Genomic DNA, 21,520 nt, shown 5'->3' with positions numbered 1-21,520 from the left:
ACTTGTTCTATGGTGAGAAGCAACCTCTTTTACTCCAACTATACTTTTCACAGTGGAGAACTTTCTGAAGCATATTAGTTTGATCCGGACTACCAGTTAAGCCCCGAAAACAGGCAAACACAAACAACTGTTTCAGTCTTCTTCAGGCCTCATCAGTGAGGTGCAGCCATATCCCTCTAAGCACATTGGGCAATGAGTCCATGTCTGGTTTCCCCATCACCATTAGGGAAACTTCCCCACCCCCAGGATCATAATACAAATGCATATATAAAGAGAAGCCCTCTACCAGGAACAACCAACAGCTCAGCAGCTTGTTCTACAGTGAGTTACCACCAAGGAGAAGCCTCCTTTAGCCCAATTGTTGTTCTCTTTACGTTTGTATTTACATAGTGACCTTGGAGAAGTCTCTATAAGGATAAGGAAAACCAGATGGGGACTCCTTGCCTAATGTGCTTAAAAGAATACGGCTGCACCTAACTGATGAGGTTCAAAGAAGGCTGAAGCAATGGTCTGGAGATGCCTGGTATTTTGGGGCCGATATACTTCAGGAAAGTTCTCCTCTGCAAAAATAACAATTGGTTTAAAAGATGCTGCTCCCAAGTGGTAACTCACCAAGCGACTGAGATGTTTTTTGTTGTTGGTTGAGCGCTCCTCTTTCTGTTGGTATTTGCATAATGACCCTGGGGAGGTCTCCCTAAGGATGATGGAGGAACTTAGACATAGATTCCTTGCCTAATATGCTTAAAGGAATATAGCTGCACCTTGTTGTTAAGACCCATAGGAGGCAGAAACAGGTGTTTGGGGTTGTGTGGTATTTCAGACCTGGACTAAACATATTAGGCAGGATCTGGCTGATATACTCAGTGGCAGGTCTAGACATATTTTACTGGGGGGCCAAGGTGGGGCCAATGTTTAACCAGAGGGGCACATTAAATAAGGGAAACAAACTATTAGAAGAAAAACAACATAGAGGCATACGTCTCATTTCACAAGTAACCATCCTTCCCTACTTAACACGGGCAGATACTGTTGATTACTTTACTCAATAAATTTATTATTTATCGAAATGCAGTTTAAAATACTGGACATTTAGCTGTCCATTATTTCTGTGAAGATTTTACTGGACAGCTGGCAACCCTAGCATCATATTGAGCCTTCCAAACATAGGAACAGCATGGAAGCAAGCACCACAAATCAGCTCTTCAGTCTTTAGAATGTTTTTTGGGCATGACATTTTTTTCTGTGGGCATACCCACCCATGCAGCCTTCACAATATTTTTTATGGGCATACAAGAGAGACCTGGAGGTAATTACGTTATACTAATCCACTTCAGGCTTCACAATAGTGGTATAAGGGTATAAAGGAATAACCTGTTGGAAATCATATTATAAAATCCCATTATTTACATAGTATATGGTATATAGGAATAAATTGAGAGCAGATCACATAAACCATTATTAATATTTTTTAGTAACATATAAGCAGAATGGGGACAATCACCCCCTAGTTCAATATCTAGACCACAAAAAAAAAACAACAAAACTGAAAATATTAATTGGAATGGTCCAAAAACTAAAACGTCTTGGAGAGAATAAAAATGAAAGATAAAAAGCATAAGAAATGCATTGGATATATTTAAAATTAGTGAACTTAATTTCATTGCTGTTTGGTTTCATCTGCACAAACAAAACAGTAAAGGGCGCTTACGTTCCTGGGGTGAGTCAGAGGTTGTTTGAAGCAAAGCCGGTTGCTCTCTTGAGTCGGAAGTAGTGCCAGACGGATCCGTAGCGTGAGTGAAGTACGTCCTCCTTCCTTGTGTGGTTTATGCAAGTGGACGCTGCCTGTGATGATAGGATGTGTCTTCGCCGATCACATCCAAGTAGGGGGAAACTGCAACAAGAAGAACAGACACAGGCGCAGCCCGATTCAAGTGTGACAAATTTTAATGAAAGTAAGTGCGCATAGACAAATGGCTATTACAGAATAAAAAGTATAAAAAAGCATTCAAGCATAAATCTCAGACTGTGGTTCCACTGGTGCAGAGGGAGTAATCCAATAAGCGATAGTCCACCCCAGCCGTAGTGATCAACCAAGTGTGGTAATTGCTATAGGATAAAACTCTATGATGTGAAACAAACTCATACGTCTGTATGGGACATAAGTCCCTTAGTATGTCAATCTCTACGCGTTTTGTCTGAGAACGCTCAGACTTAATCTGCAGTAGGTAGAAGTGAGGGTCAGTCTGGCTTATAACATAGCTGCAGACAATTATACACAGAATGTTATTCAAAGGGTGACTGTATAATGCTCATATAGTCATAATATTTTCTGATGTGGCTTTTGTTTATGAGGTAATATATTCCCTATAAGACACACAAATACACACAGATATGCCATCCATAATCGCTAACTCACCCAGGTCACCCCTGTTTTACTGATACTCACAGTGCGGGTTTACTCGCTGACGTGACGTCCGATAGTCTCACAGCACGCATAGATGAGGAAGCAAGCTGTGTCTGCTGTCTGCTAGACTAGTAGTCCGGACTCAGTCCTGCTCCAGCTGACTAGCAGGCTAGAAGGGGTGCTGGTTGTGGGTGGAAGTGGAACACGGGCTGGGTAGGTTGGGTACAGCCGGATGTGGCCTGGTACGGACATAAAAAAGTTGAAACACAATATGAATCCTGTTAGGAGCTATGTCTGTTTTTTTAATAGATATATATAAATAGATAGATAGATATTACCGGGCAGCTCAGGGGGGGCCCGTGTAGAACCGCCACTGGATCTACTCTAGGAAAGTTCTACTCTGTAAAAAAAACTCTATTGGGTTAAAAGAGGCTGCTCCCAGGTGGTACCTCACAATGGAACAAGCTTCTGAGCTGTTTGTTCCTGATTGAGCACTCGTTCTATTTGCTTTAAAACTGTAAGCAAGTTATGTACCGTGCAATGCACAGAGTGGCTCTATGATCACTGTAAATATATTTTCTACCCAGCAGTATTCCAGCTGATGACTAGACACTCTTACTGAGAGGGGCAAAGGTTGTTATGTATAAATACTACACTTTTTATCAACCCTTATACAGTTGCTGAGTCACCAGGTATGTGTAAACTACATAGCACTTGGCAGAAAAGACATTTTCAATATATATCCTGCGCTTTACAATGTATAAAGGACCACTGCTTAATGTGGCACAATTAATGCCAGTTTGGTGGTAGATCACGTGCATGCACCTTCCCCTATCAGACATACTGTGGGTGCCCATGGTACCACATTATGCATCACCCTCAGAACATGCACAAGAGATGTGAGCACTGAAAATAAGAAATATAATGTTTATAAAAAATAACTCAATACTGCACATAATATTGTTTAGTATAATTCAGGTAGGCAATAGTAGACACAATGGGTCTTTTGGTTCTTAGCTGTTGTCAAAATCTGTTTCTCTGACGCATCACCCTAAATTGTAAAGCCATACTGAGAAAAGTGAGCTGCACTTTGTTATGAACTTCAGTAAATCCCCTGTACAAGTCAGTAGAGGTGCAAGAATTCAAGTTGAAAATTATTGTGTTGAATAGCTAATGTGGTGGGACCTGACTCCCCCAGCTGTCGCCGAAGAATGTCGGAAACTGCCGAACCCCAGACCAACTTCATTTGCCTCTGTCCACTCCCAGCATGCTCTGCGCATCTACAGCCCCCACCCCAAGTCCTCGTCCGGCCCCTCTATCCAGCCCCGTACACGGGAGAGTGCGGTAGAGCTCACTGCAGTCCCCCGCCCTGAGTAACGTCCTAGCTACCGAGAGCCCACCGGGGAACAGGATTCAGGGCGCCTCCGTGCACTTTATTTCTACCTCTATGACTTGTTAGAAACTTCTGCTGGCAAATCAGTGTCTCCCTCTGCGTAAAGGGACCCACAGAACAGGTCCTCAAGTTGTGGGAAAGTGATTAGAGTCTGTGCTGTTTGTGGAAGTGCAGGCGTTATCCTGAGGATTTGGTGCTAAGTACCTGGAACCTATCAGAGATCCCGTTATCGGTTCTCTGCTCACCGGACTTTCTGCAGCTCATATCTTCGTGAGGCTGCCCCCGTTTGCCCGGTAGGATGCGGCCTCCAGTGTTGCTGTCCCTGTTACTTTTATCAGGGGTAGCCTGGGCCGCTATGGATGATTGCACGGACCCTGCAACAGGTCGGCCCCAGCGCTGTATGCCAGAGTTTGTTAACGCCGCTTTTAATGTGACTGTGGTGGCCACTAACACCTGTGGCTCCCCGCCCGAGGAATACTGCGTGCAAACCGGGGTCACCGGAGTGACCAAGTCCTGCCACCTGTGCGACAGCAGCCAGCCCCACCTGCAGCACAGCGCCGACTTCCTCACCGACTATAACAACCAGGCAGAGACCACTTGGTGGCAGAGCCAGAGCATGCTGGCCGGGATCCAGTACCCCAACTCTATCAACCTGACACTGCACCTAGGTGAGTCCGAGCGGAGCCTGAAATGTACTTATAATGTGCCCTGTGTACCCTCAGTGAGACCCACAATGTACTTATAATGTGCCCTGTGTACCCTCAATGTGCTTATAATGTGCCCTGTGTACCCACAATGTACTTGTAATGTGCCCTGTGTACCCACAATGTACTTGTAGTGTGCCCTGTGAACCCACAATGTACTTGTAGTGTGCCCTGTGAACCCTCAATGTGCTTATAATGTGCCCTGTGAACCCTCAATGTGCTTATAATGTGCCCTGTGTACCTTCAGTGAGACCCACAATGTACTTATAATGTGCCCTGTGTACCCACAATGTACTTGTAGTGTGCCCTGTGAACCCACAATGTACTTGTAGTGTGCCCTGTGAACCCACAATGTACTTGTAGTGTGCCCTGTGAACCCACAATGTACTTGTAGTGTGCCCTGTGAACCCTCAATGTGCTTATAATGTGCCCTGTGTACCTTCAGTGAGACCCACAATGTACTTATAATGTGCCCTGTGTACCCTCAATGTGCTTATAATGTGCCCTGTGTACCCACAATGTACTTGTAGTGTGCCCTGTGAACCCACAATGTACTTATAATGTGCCCTGTGAACCCTCAATGAGACCTGAATAGTACTTATGTGCCCTGTGTACCCACAATGTACTTATGTGTACCCTCAGTGAGACCCACAATGTGTCCTGTGTACCCTCAGTGAGACCCACATTGTGTCCTGTGTACCCTCAGTGAGACCCACAATGTGTCCTGTGTACCCTCAGTGAGACCCACAATGTGCACTGGGTTTACCTCAGTGAGACCCACAATGTACTTATGTGCCCTGTGTACCCTCAGTGAGACCCACAATGTACTTGTAATGTGCCTGTGAACCCTCAATGAGACCTGAATAGTACTTATGTGCCCTGTGTACCCACAATGTACTTATAATGTGCCCTGTGTACCCTCAGTGTGACCCACAATGTACTTATAATGTGCCCTGTGTACCCTCAGTGTGACCCACAATGTACTTATAATGTGCCCTGTGTACCCTCAGTGAGACCCACAATGTACTTATAATGTGCCCTGTGTACCCACAATGTACTTATAATGTGCCCTGTGTACCCTCAGTGTGACCCACAATGTACTTATAATGTGCCCTGTGTACCCTCAGTGTGACCCACAATGTACTTATAATGTGCCCTGTGTTCCCTCAGTGAGACCCACAATGTACTTATAATGTGCCCTGTGTACCCTCAGTGAGACCCACAATGTACTTATAATGTGCCCTGTGTACCCTCAGTGAGACCCATAATGTGCCCTGTGTACCCTCAGTGAGACCCACAATGTACTTATGTGCCCTGTGTACCCTCAGTGAGACCCACAATGTACTTATGTGCCCTGTGTACCCTCAGTGAGACCTGAAATGTACTTATGTGCCCTGTGTACCCTCAGTGAGACCTGAAATGTACTTATGTGCCCTGTGTACCCTCAGTGAGACCTGAAATGTACTTATGTGCCCTGTGTACCCTCAGTGAGACCTGAAATGTACTTATGTGCCCTGTGTACCCTCAGTGAGCTCTAACATCTGCATGTTTACCCTATAATCTCCATATGTGCCTGTTGCATTCTGTTACCTACACATACAGCTCTCATTGACCCACTGCCACTATCTTACAGGCTCTTCTCCTCTAACAAAATACCAGTCTGTTCCACTTGTATAACTGCACTGTATGTGTAATGTGTATACAATATGTACCCTCCTTGTGTTGCACTGGTGCACCCAGTAAATTATACAACAGCTGTACAAAGCACACACCTTTCTGACAATGTGCTCATACACGCCAGATTATCTGATCGCAATGAATATTGTAATGTACCCTTGTGTTCTATAACTCCTTACCTTCCTTATACCTGTGACTGGTCAAGCAGGGGTTATGCCCAATATTCTGCCACTTCCATATGCTGGCCTGGCAGAATGCTACATTTGTAATAAGAATGCACAAGATCTTTTCTCAGGATTTGACATTACTATTTTATATTCCTAAATGTATTTAAGCACATTTGTTCTGAACAGTGGGGATTTAATAGTCACTGGGAACTTGTAGTAACATTTATATTATTGCGATGGTGTTGCTGTGGGTGTGACACCTTTTTGTAGGGGTAAAATTGTGGTTGGGACTGCGGCTCATAGTAAAATATTGAGGTGGGATTGAAAGAATTTACTACTTGACCCCACCACCCGTTTTCCGGTGGTGCAGTAATGCAGGCCACAGAATTAGTGCGGTGAATATACATTCACCTTACCAATGTTGCAGCCACATTTCTGCAGCTGCATTGTTGCCCAAACAATATTATATATGAAAACCATCTTTAACATTGTCCATGTGATTATTCTGCAAGTTATACTATATACCAGATTTTAGTCCTGTGCTTGCTTGTCCGCCGTAAGTCCCCCTATTGTAATTGTGCGCTCACTGCTCGTTTACATTGTGTGTCATAACCAAATTCTTCTTTTTTCTTTTCCTGTTGTCTCTAGGTCTATTGCATCCTAGAATCTGGCATTACACTGTGTTGGTTTTCACCATATCAAACATATTTTTATATCATAATTTATCACATTAGCTAATCTCTACCTAAGCAATACAATTTCCCTGTTTATACCATCCATTGCACATATGTCTGTCCAGCTGACGTCAGTTTCATGTGCTGAAGTACTCCTGCTGTAATTAATACATCATGTAATTCAATGGTTTATGACAGAACAAACCTGTTTAATGTAGGAGCCTGAAAGTTTGTGTCTGTATAATGTGTATAAGATAAATATAATATTTATTTTTCTGCATGCAGCACTGGAAGCTGACACATTTTGATGTAGTGAATATATATATATATATGTATCTCATTTCTGGACAGCTGTATCAAGTTTATTAGCGTTCATCTGCAAAATATAGGATTGAATTGCTGCTTGGTGAAGCTTATTTTAAGAGAAAAAGCAACAGAGTTATGGTGGAGAGAAAAGCACTAGATTAAAATCCTCAATTTCATAAAATTAAGAGTCACAGAATTACAGGTAAATATTCCCGAATCCAAACTTATTCTAAAATCCAAACTTAAAATTATAAACAGTTACTATTTTCCCTGCCTGTAAGTCATAAAAGTATTAAAAAATGATATGAAACTACCTTTAGTTACATGTATAAGCTGTATTATGAACTTTAAATATTACCTAAACGATATTAGATATTGTCTACATTTTAGAACAGAAAAAAGAGATAAGCGCAACCGCGATTCACTGTACCGGTTTATTATAGTCAGATCCCTGACTGCATAAAATTTTACACTTACAAGATATAAACAAAAAAATAGCCCATAACATCTACTCAGCCGCCCTGTAGTTCTGGTCCGGCCTCCAGTTCTCCACCAGTCTGTATAGATGATAGTGCTATTTCCCCTTCGATGGACAGAGCCGCCAGGTAGGCGGTGAGTTTATGTTCCGGCAAAAGTACACAGTCTTTCAGAACGTAACCTGAATGCTTTTCGTTTACTCATGGGTAAACTTCTTCAACAGGAAGTGAGTGTGTTTGCATCTTACACTATAGGTCTTTAAATTTACCGGGCTATTATCTCATTGGTAGTGTAGATATTTAATTGTCTACATTTTGGTTCCATCCCCTCTCCCAACTGTCCCATTTTGAAGATGCAAAAATGCCAAAATCATAACTATTCTGAAATTCAAACCTTTTTTCGGTCCCAAGAAGTTTGGATAAAGGGTTTTCTGTATGCATAGGAAAAAGGGAAGTTTTACTGCACCTTCTCCATAAAGGTGAATTGCTGTGGTTGAACACAGTACTGTAAGCAAAAAGCATGAGAAATTGTATATCTTACCCAGAATCCTCTGGTTCATTGGTAACAATGTATACTGAGTACTTGTGGGGATGCTTGTCTAGATTTGCTAATTTTCTTTACAATAATTCTATGGCCTCTAGTTATCAAGGTCTGTCGGTTATCAAGGTCTGTCAGGTCCGCCAGACTTCGCTGAATACGGCGAGCAATACGCTCGCCGTATTCAGCATTGGTGCAACGCCGCCCCCTGCAGACTCGCGGCCAATGGGCCGTCAGCAGGGGGGTGTCAATCAACCTGATCGTACTCAGGTTGATTTCCGGCGATGTCTGTCCGCCTGCTCAGAGCAGGGGGACAGGTTATGGAGCAGCGGTCTTTGTGATCGCTGCTTCATAACTGCTGTTTCTGGCGAGTCTGATGACTCGCCAGAAACACGGGCCATCAAGCTCCATACGAAGCTTTATACATATGCCCCTATGAGTCTTATGCATATGAGAGAACATTATTTACGTATGGTAAAAAGGTAAAGCTAAAGCTGTTCAGTTTGATGTTAATAAGAAATGTATATGTGTATTAGACCATAGGGACTGGCCCCTTACTGGCTTATAAGGAAAACTCCCACTGCTTTATAATATGTATTTTTTTTTTTTCTTCTTAGCACGAGATCGTTTTTACAATAAAATAAATAAAATGCTGTCTGTTGGATACAACAGATTAATAAACTGAATGTAATGATCCCAATGGATTATTTTGCATTATTTTAGAACATGTATATGCACCTTTTCCCAGGCATTGGCAAGCCAAGGTAGTATTGTCTAAGGACTTAATAGTATGTTGCAAAAATAGGCCACAACAGAAGCTTTTATTCTACCCCCTCATGGAAAAAAAATGCAGTTGAATACTTAGTGCAGAAAACAGTACCTTCTGGCTATGTGACTGACTATATCATTGTGTTTGTGACATACCAGAGATTTTACTTCCTTTGCCAGTGAAGGTCAATGAACTACTAGATCAGAGGTGGGCAACCTGTTGCAGTATATGCTCAAATAATTGTGATTATTGTCTAAAAAAAAATCTCTCTAGTGCCAGGGGTACCTTTTTCTAATTTAAAGGGATATTAAAGAAAGATTTCTTTTAAAGGGACACTATAGTGAAAAAAATTTACATACTCTGATTAGTGGTGCAGATTCTGTTGGTGCGCTACAAATAAAAATCTAGCACTGCAGAATCTGATGGCTCTCATCAAATAACTGATGATAATAATAATAGCTGCTTGTGTTTAAACCCTGCAAAGGGGGTTAAAGGGACTTGAAACACTATTTTTTTTTTCTTTCATGACTCGCTCGGTTTTAAACAACTTTCTAATTTACTTCTATTATCACATTTTTCTTTGTTCTTTTGGTATCTTTTGTTGAAAAAAGCTCAGTAGTGTGCACGTATCCTGTTATTCAAATTGGTATAAATGTTGTTCATTTATAAGAGCACTAGATGGCAGCACTATTTCCTGCAATGTAGTGCCCCAGAAACCTACCTAGGTATATCTTTAACAAAGAATACAATGAGAACAAAGTACATTTGATAATAAAAGTAAATTGAAACTTATTTTAAATTGTATGCTCGCAAAAGAAAATATTTCATATCCCTTTTAAACATACAGGTAAAGTCCAGATTGCTAGAATCAGAGAATTGCTGTTCCCAAGTCATGGCACAGATGGTGAGCCAATCAGCAGCGACATTTGCATTACCTTGCCAATCACTATTTGGTTCAGGAGCTGCAGCTCCCAAGCCAGACTTTACCTATGAATTTAACCCATTTGCGTGGTTTAAACACAGAGTACAAGGTCGGTGGTGCAAAAGTTACATGATCTTACAAATAGTCATTTTTGCAGTATAATTTGAAAACAAAGAAAAGTGCATTTGATGCAACTGTTATGTAACCTATCCGCTAGTTGTGTCATTTTTCCATTGGCGTGCCCCTTTTAATTTGCCATTCATACCATAGGTTCTCGATCCCTGCCCTAGATGGGGGTGTGTCTGGTGAGCCATAATTATTACGCTACTAAATCCTCCTGGCTCCTATTTTTTTTTTTTTTTTTTTTTAGGCAAAGTATTTATGGCAAAAGCCGTCAGATGCACAGGTCTAAAACTGTACGTACTATTTTTAGGAGTAGAGAACTTGGAAATAAAGTGAGTGACTGCTATATGGCCTGATGTATTTGTAAATCTTATTTTCCAACCTGAATATTCAGTAGCTAGGAAAACTTAAAGGGATATATTTTTAATAATGGCTTAAAAGGACATGGTATTCCTACAATTTCATGTATATGAAAGGGCAGCGGTGAAACATGTTAAAACTTATTTTTTTTAATGGAAAATGTTTAAATCTAAAGAGAAACGAACAGGGAGTGCCAGATTGTGTACAACCGAGTCCTGGGACTCATTGGCTGACAGTGACAACTCCCAACAAATAATAAGTGAAAATACACTTTTCTTAAAAATAAATAAATGTATTAATAGCTTTTGAAATACCCTGTTCTGCATGGAATACAGAAATACTGTTTGCTCATGTCCTTTCAACGAAATAGCATAGTACAAAATGTTTTTAATACCTTTTTAAATCTCTAATGTTCTTAGATTGGTTTTAGAGTCTAAGGATATACCACTTGAATGTGTTTATCTTCTTCTTTGGTTAATTGGGGCCAGATAGAAATGAGCTCATGCACTGCTCAAACAATCACTGTGTAGTATGTTTCATGGTTATTTTTTGGCTAATACAGGGTCCACTCCAGCTTTTGAATCCGCATTAAACAAAATATTTTTACAGATAAATATTAAAATCGGGCAAAAATTTTTTTATGAAGAGTAATACAACATTTTATAATTAAAAACATTTTGAGTTTGATTTGCCTTTATGTAGCTGTCTTGGAATTTGTCAAGATCTGGGTTTGAGAAACAGTTAGTTCTGTATTATATACCTTTCTGAACATATTCCGAAGGCCAGGAACTGAAATTTAGGAGCCAGTCTGATTTATTAAAGGGACATTGTGGTGAAAAAAATGACATGCTCTAATTCATTAGATTGCATCCCCTGCTACTAACTCTGTAACTTTTATATGTTTAACCCACACAATGGGATCCCCGAGGTCTCCAGGTTCTGAGCAGGAAACAGTCAGTGATTTATGGGGTTGTGCGATTGCCACACCTGCTGTTTTCTGTGCAGAACCAGCAGATCTCTGTGGCTCCAGCGTGGCACTGTGTTCAGGTTTAATGACATAGATTTCTATTTATTAACAGGCGGCCAGACAAGGTTCCCGACTTGGGAACCTGTCTATTGGCCTTAGCTGCCCGGATGTACCATTGTGTTTGTGGCATTTTTATGTCTAAGGCATCTGCTGCTTAGCATATTGAGCCCATAAAGTAAGTGTGTAATATTTTCACTACAGTGTCCCTTAACAGCATTGTAGGAGCCAGATAAGTAATTTAGACATTTATATGTAGAACAGTCCAAAATTAACCCTTTAAGAGCTCTTGCTCAGGGATTTGTCAGACACTGGCATTACCAAGGGTGGCAATTTTATTTCATATTTAGGAAATATCAGAAATGTTAAGGGGTCAGCGACACATGAGCCAGACACGGGCGTTTGTGTATAGAAGAAGGATATAGAAAATGCAGAAAGTTAGGAACCAAAGAAATGTAAAATTTTTGGAACCACGTTACTCTTTCTTGCAGGATGTCCAGCATAACTAGTAAATGTTTTAATAAGTGTGCTTTGTTTTTATGGGCACATCTCATTCTGCTTGTACTGTTTTTGTGCCTGTGTCATTGCTGGGTACTTCATGCACCCATCAAATGCTTATTGCACCCTCCTTAGTCTACAGCTCACTGTAACCAGAACTCATTTTAATGGCAGTTAATTCATCATTTGCAGAGCTATTTCCTTGTAAGCACTGTAATAAAGTGAGACCAGTAGCTCTGACTTTGTTTTTATTTGGTTCTTCAGAGTTAGAAGCTTATGAAGTTGCTACTTGTCTGCAAAATAGGGGGGGGGGTAAGACCTCTTTTAACCCTTTGCTCACCTCAGAACTAACGCAAAATGCCTTTCAAGCCTTGCTGGCTTCCAACATATTAAAACCTGTCTCCATAGTAGATGTTATGTCTGCTACCAGGTGCAAGCACTCACTTTACATTATCAAGTGACGCTGAATGTTGTCATGTTGGTTATTGACTCTCTGGAGCTGAGGTCAGGTGACTTCAGCCTTCATTAAAGGGACAGTCTACTCTAGAGTTTTATTGTTTAAAAAGATAATACCTTTATTACCCTTTCCCCAGTTTTGCATACCCAACACATTTATATTAATACACGTTTTACCTCTGTGATTACCTTTTATAGCCCCCTTATATCAGTTTCTTTTTGACAGACTTTCCATTTTTAGCCACTCAGTGCTGAATCCTAGTAACTCCACAGGTGTGAGCACATTGTTATTTATATATATATATATATATATATATATATATGGCACACGTGAACTAACACCTTCTAGATGTAAATAAACTGTCAAAATGCATTCAGATAAGTGGGGGCCTTCAAGGGCTTAGAAATTGGCATATGAGCCTATCTAGTTTTAGCTTTCAACTAAGAATACCAAGAGAGCAAAGCAAATTGATGATAAAAGTACACTGGAAAGTTGTTTAAAATTGCATGCCCTATATGAATCATGAAAGTTGAATTCTGACTAGACTGTCCCTTTAAAATGCAATGAGCATATTCTTCATAGGGAGTGCACATACAGCAATATACACACATCGGGAGTCCAGGGCTTATAGAACAAAAATATGATCAATACATGCTCCCTCTTGACCAGTTAAATTTATAACGATTCATTTAGACATATTTTAAAGTTCTATTACATTTGTTATTTTGTGTTCTACAGTGAAGTTGAAAAGACAAATGTATAACTTTCAGTAGATTACAGTACTGCCTATTCATGTAATACAAACAAAATCAGTGTTCTCCACTGAAAATGTTACCAGCCCAGTGGTATTATGAAGTCGACAGGTGGGGGCAGTGTAATAGGTTGCAAAAATGATAACATTTCTTATTTATAAATGCTATTTAAGGCAGCTATCTAAAGCACAAATTGTTTTAGTGATATTGTGTGCAACAAACATTGAACAAATGTAATAGGAGCTAATTTTATCAAAAAATTCTTTCATGATTCAGATAGAGAATACAATTTTAAACAGATTTATCGACAACTGATTTAAGCTATCTAAAGCACAAATTGTTTTAGTGATTTTGTGTGCATACAAACATTGAACAAATGTAATAGGAGCTAATTTTATCAAAAAATTCTTTCATGATTCAGATAGAGAATACAATTCTAACCCCTTAAGGACCAGCGACGTACCCTGTATGTCACTGGCCTTTTTTTTGGGACTTGATTGTGTTATAGCGCGATCTTGCCACCAGCATTGAGACTGCTCTATTCCACAAAGCCTGCTGGAGGGAGGGCATTAATAGCGTGTTCTTGCTAGACTTGTGCTATTATGTCCTGAAAAAACCCTTAACGACCAGTGACATACAGGGTACATTGTGGTCATTAAGGGGTTAAACAACATTCCAATTTACTTCTATTATCTAATTTGCTTCATTCTTTAGATATCCTTTGTTAAAGTAATAGCAATGCACATGGGGCATCTATGTGCAGCCACCAATCAGCAGCTACTGAGCCTATCTAGATATGCTTTTCAGGAAATAATATCAAGAGAATGAAGCAAATTAGATACTAGAAGTCAATTAGAAAGTTGTTTAAAATGGTATTCTATATCTGAATCACAAGAGAAAAAATTTGGGTTTAATGTCCCTTTAAAGTTTATTCAATTGATAATGAAACTTACAGGACGTATTACTCACTGGCTGATAAAGGCAAGTCCAACAGCTGTATTGGTAAGCAAGGACATACTCCCATAGGATGGAAACAAAATAGTTTAATTCAGAACAGATTTTTTTTAAATAAAAAAAACATATTTCAAAACCCCATCTTTTACATACTCTAAAGGACATGATTTACTTTTATTGTCCATTTAAATATGCATAGTTAGGTTTGCCATAAGTTTAACATTGACAATTTAATGCAATAAACCTTCGCGAAAAAGGGAAATAAGAATTAACCCCTTGCACCATATGGACGTAGGTAGTCACACAGTAATTTGCCTAGCATATTGTGTTGTTGTAGTATCTACGTCCAACACAGAGGCGCATGTTCCATTGCCTGCTGTTAGCTTTGATAGTGGGAGCCGCCACTAGGGGGCAAAACACATCTGCTTCATATGGTAAAGGGATGCATTGATACTACTCCCTTACCTATGAAGCCAGATCGCTGATCGTACTGATTGACACTGTCTGTTTTCACTCTCTGTAATGATCATCCGTTGTTCCATTAGCAAATATGCTTCTAGTAAAGTCATAGGTGTTTTTCAGTGGCATACGCACATATGTTTTGAGGGCCTTTGCATCAGTATTCAAGCTCAGAAACCTGGCAGTGGTGTGTAATGTCTTTGAAGTATTAAAGGGACATTGAACTGCTGTGCACCACTATAAAGAATAGTAACTACTTACTAAGTTATTGCATTTCACCCTGATGTAAAGCTCCTACTTTGTATCGCACACCCTAACCTGAAGTACAGTGTGCACAGCTTTGATCACTTTGTGCTTATGATTTGCTAAAATGTGCGCACAATTTATTAAAGGGTCAGTAAAGTGAAAATTAAATGTTCATGATTTGGATAGAGCATGCAGTTTTAAACAACTTTCCAATTTACTTCTGTTATCAAATTTGCTTCATTCTCTTGTTATCTTTTATTGAAGAGTAAAACTAAGTAGGCTCATAACAGCTCAGAGTGTGCACGTGTCTTTAGTACCTCTCTGCTGCAGTGTTTTGCAACATTGTATAACAAAGCTACATATAAAGTAAATTGTAAAGTTGTTTAAAATTGCCTGCTCTATCCGAATCTTGAACGTTTCATTTTGACTTTACCGTCCCTTTAAAAAAAAAAAAAAAAAAGTGTGGCCACTCTGCGGCTGGGTACTATATAGATATAAGAAAAATAATCCAGTTACTCGCCAGAAGTACAGTGTTAGAGCCAGGTTTTGTCAAGCCTGATCTGCTGTATATATTTAGTTTTACTTCACGGATTAGCTGGATGTCTATTTATTGACATGACATGAATACCACACAGGATGGGGTCTGGTGCATTAATCCTCGAATAAGAGGATGAGGACAAACAGTAAAAAAGTTTAAATTGAATTTGAAACTAAAAGAAAAAAAACCTTTTTGATTAAACAAGTTTGCTCAAATCTTGTCTTTTAAGGCTTAGCGTGTTTCTTTTTAATAAAACCATGGGACATGTGCTGTGTAGTTTCAGTAAAGAAAAAGTGACAAGATAATGGGCGTCCTGACCTAAAAATGCTCAATAAACTTAGACTGTTGATATGGCCCAAAGCAGCTAATGCACTCTTGTATAATAAAGGTACTTAATGATATTAAAGTAACATTGCAGTATTAAAGGGGACAGTTCACCCCAAAATGTTCTCACCATTTAAATTGTTCCCAATGATCCATTTTACCTGCTGAAGTGTATTACATTGTTTACAAGTAGCTCCTTGACCCCTATTTCTTTCATGTAATTAGCAAGAGTCCATGAGCTAGTGACGTATGGGATATACATTCCTACCAGGAGGGGCAAAGTTTCCCAAACCTTAAAATGCCTATAAATACACCCCTCACCACACCCACAATTCAGTTTTACAAACTTTGCCTCCGATGGAGGTGGTGAAGTAAGTTTGTGCTAGATTCTACGTTGATATGCGCTCCGCAGCAAGTTGGAGCCCGGTTTTCCTCTCAGCGTGCAGTGAATGTCAGAGGGATGTGAGGAGAGTATTGCCTATTTGAATGCAGTGATCTCCTTCTAAGGGGTCTATTTCATAGGTTCTCTGTTATCGGTCGTAGAGATTCATCTCTTACCTCCCTTTTCAGATCGACGATATACTCTTATATATACCATTACCTCTGCTGATTCTCGTTTCAGTACTGGTTTGGCTATCTGCTATATGTAGATGAGTGTCCTGGGGTAAGTAAGTCTTATTTTCTGTGACACTCCTAGCTATGGTTGGGCACTTTGTTTATAAAGTTCTAAATATATGTATTCAAACATTTATTTGCCTTGACTCAGAATGTTCAACTTTCCTTATTTTTCAGACAGTCAGTTTCATATTTGGGATAATGCATTTTAATTTAACATTTTTTACCTTAAAATTTGACTTTTTCCCTGTGGGCTGTTAGGCTCGCGGGGGCTGAAAATGCTTCATTTTATTGCGTCATTCTTGGCGCGGACTTTTTTGGCGCAAAAATTCTATTTCCGTTTCCGGCGTCATACGTGTCGCCGGAAGTTGCGTCATTCTTTGACGTTATTTTGCGCCAAAAATGTCGGCGTTCCGGATGTGGCGTCATTTTTGGCGCCAAAAAGCATTTAGGCGCCAAATAATGTGGGCGTCTTATTTGGCGCGAAAAAATATGGGCGTCACTTTTGTCTCCACATTATTTAAGTCTCATTTTTTATTGCTTCTGGTTGCTAGAAGCTTGTTCTTTGGCATTTTTTCCCATTCCTGAAACTGTCATTTAAGGAATTTGATCAATTTTGCTTTATATGTTGTTTTTTTTCTTTTACATATTGCAAGATGTTCCACGTTGCAACTGAGTCAGAAGATACTTCAGGAAAATCACTGCACAGTGCTGGAGCTACCAAGCTAAGTGTATCTGCTATAAACTTTTGGTATCTGTTTCTCCAGCTGTTATTTGTATTGCATGTCATGTCAAACTTATTAATGCAGATAAAATTTCCTTTAGTACTGTTACATTACCTGTTGCTGTTCCGTCAACATCTAATTTTCAGAGTGTTCCTGATAACATAAGAGATTTTATTTTTTAAATCCATTAAGAAGGCTATGTCTGTTATTTCTCCTTCTAGTATACATAAAAGTCTTTTAAAACTTCTCTTTTTTCAGATGAATTTTTAAATGAACATCATCATTCTGATACTGATAATGGTTCTTCTGGTTCAGAGGTTTCTGTCTCAGAGGTTGATGCTGATAAATTTTGTATTTGTTCAGATGGAATTTACTCGTTCTTTACTTAAAGAAGTGTTATTTGCATTAGAAAATAGAGGATTCTGGTCCTCTTGATACTAAATGTAAACGTTTAAATAAGGTTTTTAGATCTCCTGTAGTTATTCCAGAAGTGTTTTATCTCCCTGATGCTATTTCTGAAGTAATTTCCAGGGAATGGAATAATTTGGGTAATTTATTTACTCCTTCTAGACGTTTAAGCAAATTATATCCTGTGCCATCTGACAGATTAGAGTTTTTTGGGACAAAAATCCCTAAGGTTATGGGGCTGTCTCTACTCCTGCTAATGTACTACTATTCCTACGGCAGATAGTACTTCATTTAAGGATCCTTTAGATAGGAAAACTGAATCCTTTCTAAGAAAAGCTTACTTATGTTCAGGTAATCTTCTTAGACCTGCTATATTTTTAGCGGATGTTGCTGCAGCTTCAACTTTTTGGTTAGAAGCTTTAGCGCAACAAGTAACAGATCATAATTTTATAGCATTATTATTATTCTATAACATGCTAATATTTTTATTGGTGATACCATCTTTTGATATCATTAGAGTTTATGTCAGGTATATGTCTCTAGCTATTTTAGCTAGAAAAGCTTTATGGATTAAACTTGGAATGCTGACATGTCTTCCTAAGTCAACTTTGCTTTCCCTTTCTTTCCAGGTAAATAATCATTTCGTTCCTTTTCCTCACAAGGAACAAAAGCCTGATCCTTCATCCTCAGGAGCGGTATCAGTTTGGAAACTATTTCCAGTTTGGAATATATCCAAGCCCTTATAGAAACCTATAGCCAGCTCCTAAGTACCTATGAAGGTGCGGCCCTTATTCCAGCTCAGCTGGTATGGGGCAGATTACGTTTTCTTCAAAGAAATTTGGATCAATTCCGTTCTTAATCTCTGGTTTCAGAAACATTGTTTCAGAAAGGTACAGAATTGGCTTCAAGTTAAGGCCTCCTGCTAAGAGATTCTTTTCTTTCCCGTGTCCCAGTTAACACAGCAAAGGCTCAGCATTTCTGAAATGTGTTTCAATCTAGAGTTGGCTGGAGTATTTATGCCAGTTCCAGTTCTGGAACAGGGGCTGGGGTTTTATTTTATCTCTTCATTGTACCAAAGAGGTCAATTCCTTCAGACCAGTTCCGGATCTATCATTATTGAATCGTTATGTTAGATACCAACATTCAAGATGGTTACTGTAGGACTATCTGCCTTTTGTTTAGCAAGGGCATTATATGTCTACAATAGATTTACAGGATGTGTATCTGCATATTTCCGATTCATCCAGATCACTTTTAGTGTCTGAGATTCTCTTTTTAGACAAGCATTACCAGTTTTGTGGCTTCTACCGTTTGGCCTAGCCTCAGTTCCAAGAATTTTTTTCAAAGGTTCTCGAGTGCCCTTCTTTCTGTAATCAGAGAATAGGGTTTTGGTATTTCCTTATTTGGACGATATCTTGGTACTTGCTCAGTCTTCTCATTTTCGAAGAATCACATACGAATCGACTTGTGTTGTTTCTTCAAGTTCATGGTTGGAGGATCAATTTACCAATCAGTTCATTGATTCCTCAGACAGGGTAACCTTTTTAGGTTTTAGATAGATTCAGTGTCTATGACTCTGTCCTTGTCAGACAAGAGAAGTTTAACATTGATATCAGCTTGTCAAAACCTTCAGTCACATTCATTCCCTTTGTAGCCTTATGCATGGAAATGTTGGGTCTTAGGACTGCCGCATCAGATGCGATCTCCTTTGCTCGTTTTCACATAGCGACCTCTTCAGCTCTGTATGCTGAACAATGGTGCAGGGATTACTCAAAGATATCTCAATTAATTATCTTTTAAACGATTTTACAACACTCTCTGACATGGTGGACAGATCACCATCGTTTAGTTCAGGGGCTTCTTTGTTCTTCCGACCTGGACTATAATCTCAACAGATGCAAGTCATACAGGTTGGGGAGCTGTGTGGGGGTATCTGACGGCACAAGGGGTTTGGGAATCTCAGGAGGTGAGATTTCCTATCAATATTTTGGAACTCCGTGCAATTTTCAAGAGCTCTTCAGTCTTGGCCTCTTCTGAAGAGAGGAGTTGTTCATTTGTTTTCAGATTAGACAATGTCACAACTGTGGCCATACATCAATCATCAAGGAGGGACTCACAGTCCTCTGGCTATGAAAGAAGTATCACGAATTTTGGTTTGGGCGGAATCCAGCTCCTGTCTAATCTCTGCGGTTCATATCCCAGGTATGGACAATTGGAAAGCGGATTATCTCAGTCGCCAAACGTTGCATCCGGGCGAATGGTCTCTTCACCCAGAGGTATTTCTTCAGATTGTTCAAATGTGGAACTTCCAGAAATAGATCTGATGGCTTCTCATCTAAACAAGAAACTTCCAGTATCTGTCCAGATCCCGGGATCCTCAGGCGGAGGCAGTGGATGCATTATCACTTCCTTGGAAGTATCATCCTGCCTATATCTTTCCGCCTCTAGTTCTTCTTCCAAGAGTAATCTCCAAGATTCTGAAGGAATGCTCGTTTATTCTGCTGGTAGCTCCGGCATGGCCTCACAGGTTTTGGTATGCGGATCTTGTCCGGATGGCCTCTTGCCAACCGTGGACTCTTCCGTTAAGACCAGACCTTTTGTCTCAAGGTCCTTTTTTCCATCAGGATCTGAAATCCTTAAATTTAAAGGTATGGAGATTGAACGCTTGATTCTTGGTCAAAGAGGTTTCTCTGACTCTGTGATTAATACTATGTTACAGGCTCGTAAATCTGTATCCAGAGAGATATATTATAGAGTCTGGAAGACTTATATTTCTTGGTGTCTTTCTCATCATTTTTCTTGGCATTCTTTTAGAATACCGAGAATATTACAGTTTCTTCAGGATGGTTTAGATAAGGGTTTGTCCGCAAGTTCCTTGAAAGGTCAAATCTCTGCTCTTTCTGTTCTTTTTCACAGAAAGATTGCTATTCTTCCTGATATTCATTGTTTTGTACAAGCTTTGGTTCGTATAAAACCTGTCATTAAGTCAATTTCTCCTCCTTGGAGTTTGAATTTGGTTCTGGGGGCTCTTCAAGCTCCTCCATTTGAACCTATGCATTCATTGGATATTAAATTACTTTCTTGGAAAGTTTTGTTCCTTTTGGCCATCTCTTCTGCCAGAAGAGTTTCTGAATTATCTGCTCTTTCTTGTGAGTCTCCTTTTCTGATTTTTCATCAGGATAAGGCGGTGTTGCGAACTTCTTTTGAATTTTTACCTAAGTTGTGAATTCCAACAACATTAGTAGAGACATTGTGGTTCCTTCATTATGTCTTAATCCTAAGAATTCTAAGGAGAAATCGTTGCATTCTTTGGATGTTATTAGAGCTTTGAAATATTTGTTATCTTTTCCGGTTTTAGAAAGGTCAGAAGACTTCTGCCATTTCTTTGGCATCTTGGTTGAAATCTTTATTTCATCTTGCCTATGTTGAGTCGGGTCAGACTCCGCCTCATAGGATTACAGCTCATTCTACTAGGTCAGTTTCTACTTCCTGGGCGTTTAGGAATGAAGCTTCGGTTGATCAGATTTGCAAAGCGGCAACTTGGTCCTCTTTGCATACTTTTACCAAATTCTACCATTTTGTTGTATTTTCTTCTTCTGAAGCAGTTTTTGGTAGAAAAGTACTTCAGGCAGCGGTTTCAGTTTGAATCTTCTGCTTATGTTTTTCATTAAACTTTATTTTGGGTGTGGATTATTTTCAGCAGGAATTGGCTGTCTTTATTTTATCCCTCCCTCTCTAGTGACTCTTGTGTGGAAAGATCCACATCTTGGGTAGTCATTATCCCATACGTCACTAGCTCATGGACTCTTGCTAATTACATGAAAGAAAACATAATTTATGTAAGAACTTACCTGATAAATTCATTTCTTTCATATTAGCAAGAGTCCATGAGGCCCGCCCTTTTTTTGTGGTGGTTATGATTTTTTTGTATAAAGCACAATTATTCCAATTCCTTATTTTATATGCTTTCGCACTTTTTTCTTATCACCCCACTTCTTGGCTATTCG

General features: G+C 39.6%; 1 protein-coding gene and 1 long non-coding RNA gene across 2 annotated transcripts in view; one reads left to right on the top strand and one right to left on the bottom strand.

Moving 5' to 3' along the window:
- Positions 1 to 1,671: 1,671 nt before the first annotated feature.
- Positions 1,672 to 2,817, bottom strand: LOC128641359 (uncharacterized). Its single transcript, XR_008399476.1, has 3 exons — positions 2,743 to 2,817; positions 2,447 to 2,643; positions 1,672 to 1,891 (listed from the first exon to the last, which is right to left on the bottom strand). It is a non-coding gene; the product is annotated as an uncharacterized LOC128641359 (long non-coding RNA).
- An 893-nt stretch (positions 2,818 to 3,710) lies between these two features.
- Positions 3,711 to 21,520, top strand: part of LAMC1 (laminin subunit gamma 1) — a 245,097-nt gene continuing 227,287 nt past the window's right edge. Inside the window, exon 1 of the mRNA XM_053693980.1 lies at positions 3,711 to 4,465. Coding sequence (XP_053549955.1) covers positions 4,096 to 4,465 — 370 coding nt within the window. The 5' untranslated portion in view covers positions 3,711 to 4,095. The remainder of the gene's footprint in view (positions 4,466 to 21,520) is intronic.

Source organism: Bombina bombina, chromosome 10 (assembly GCF_027579735.1).
Source record: "Bombina bombina isolate aBomBom1 chromosome 10, aBomBom1.pri, whole genome shotgun sequence".
Lineage (NCBI taxonomy): Eukaryota > Metazoa > Chordata > Amphibia > Anura > Bombinatoridae > Bombina > Bombina bombina.
This window is presented reverse-complemented; position numbering and strand designations above follow the sequence as displayed.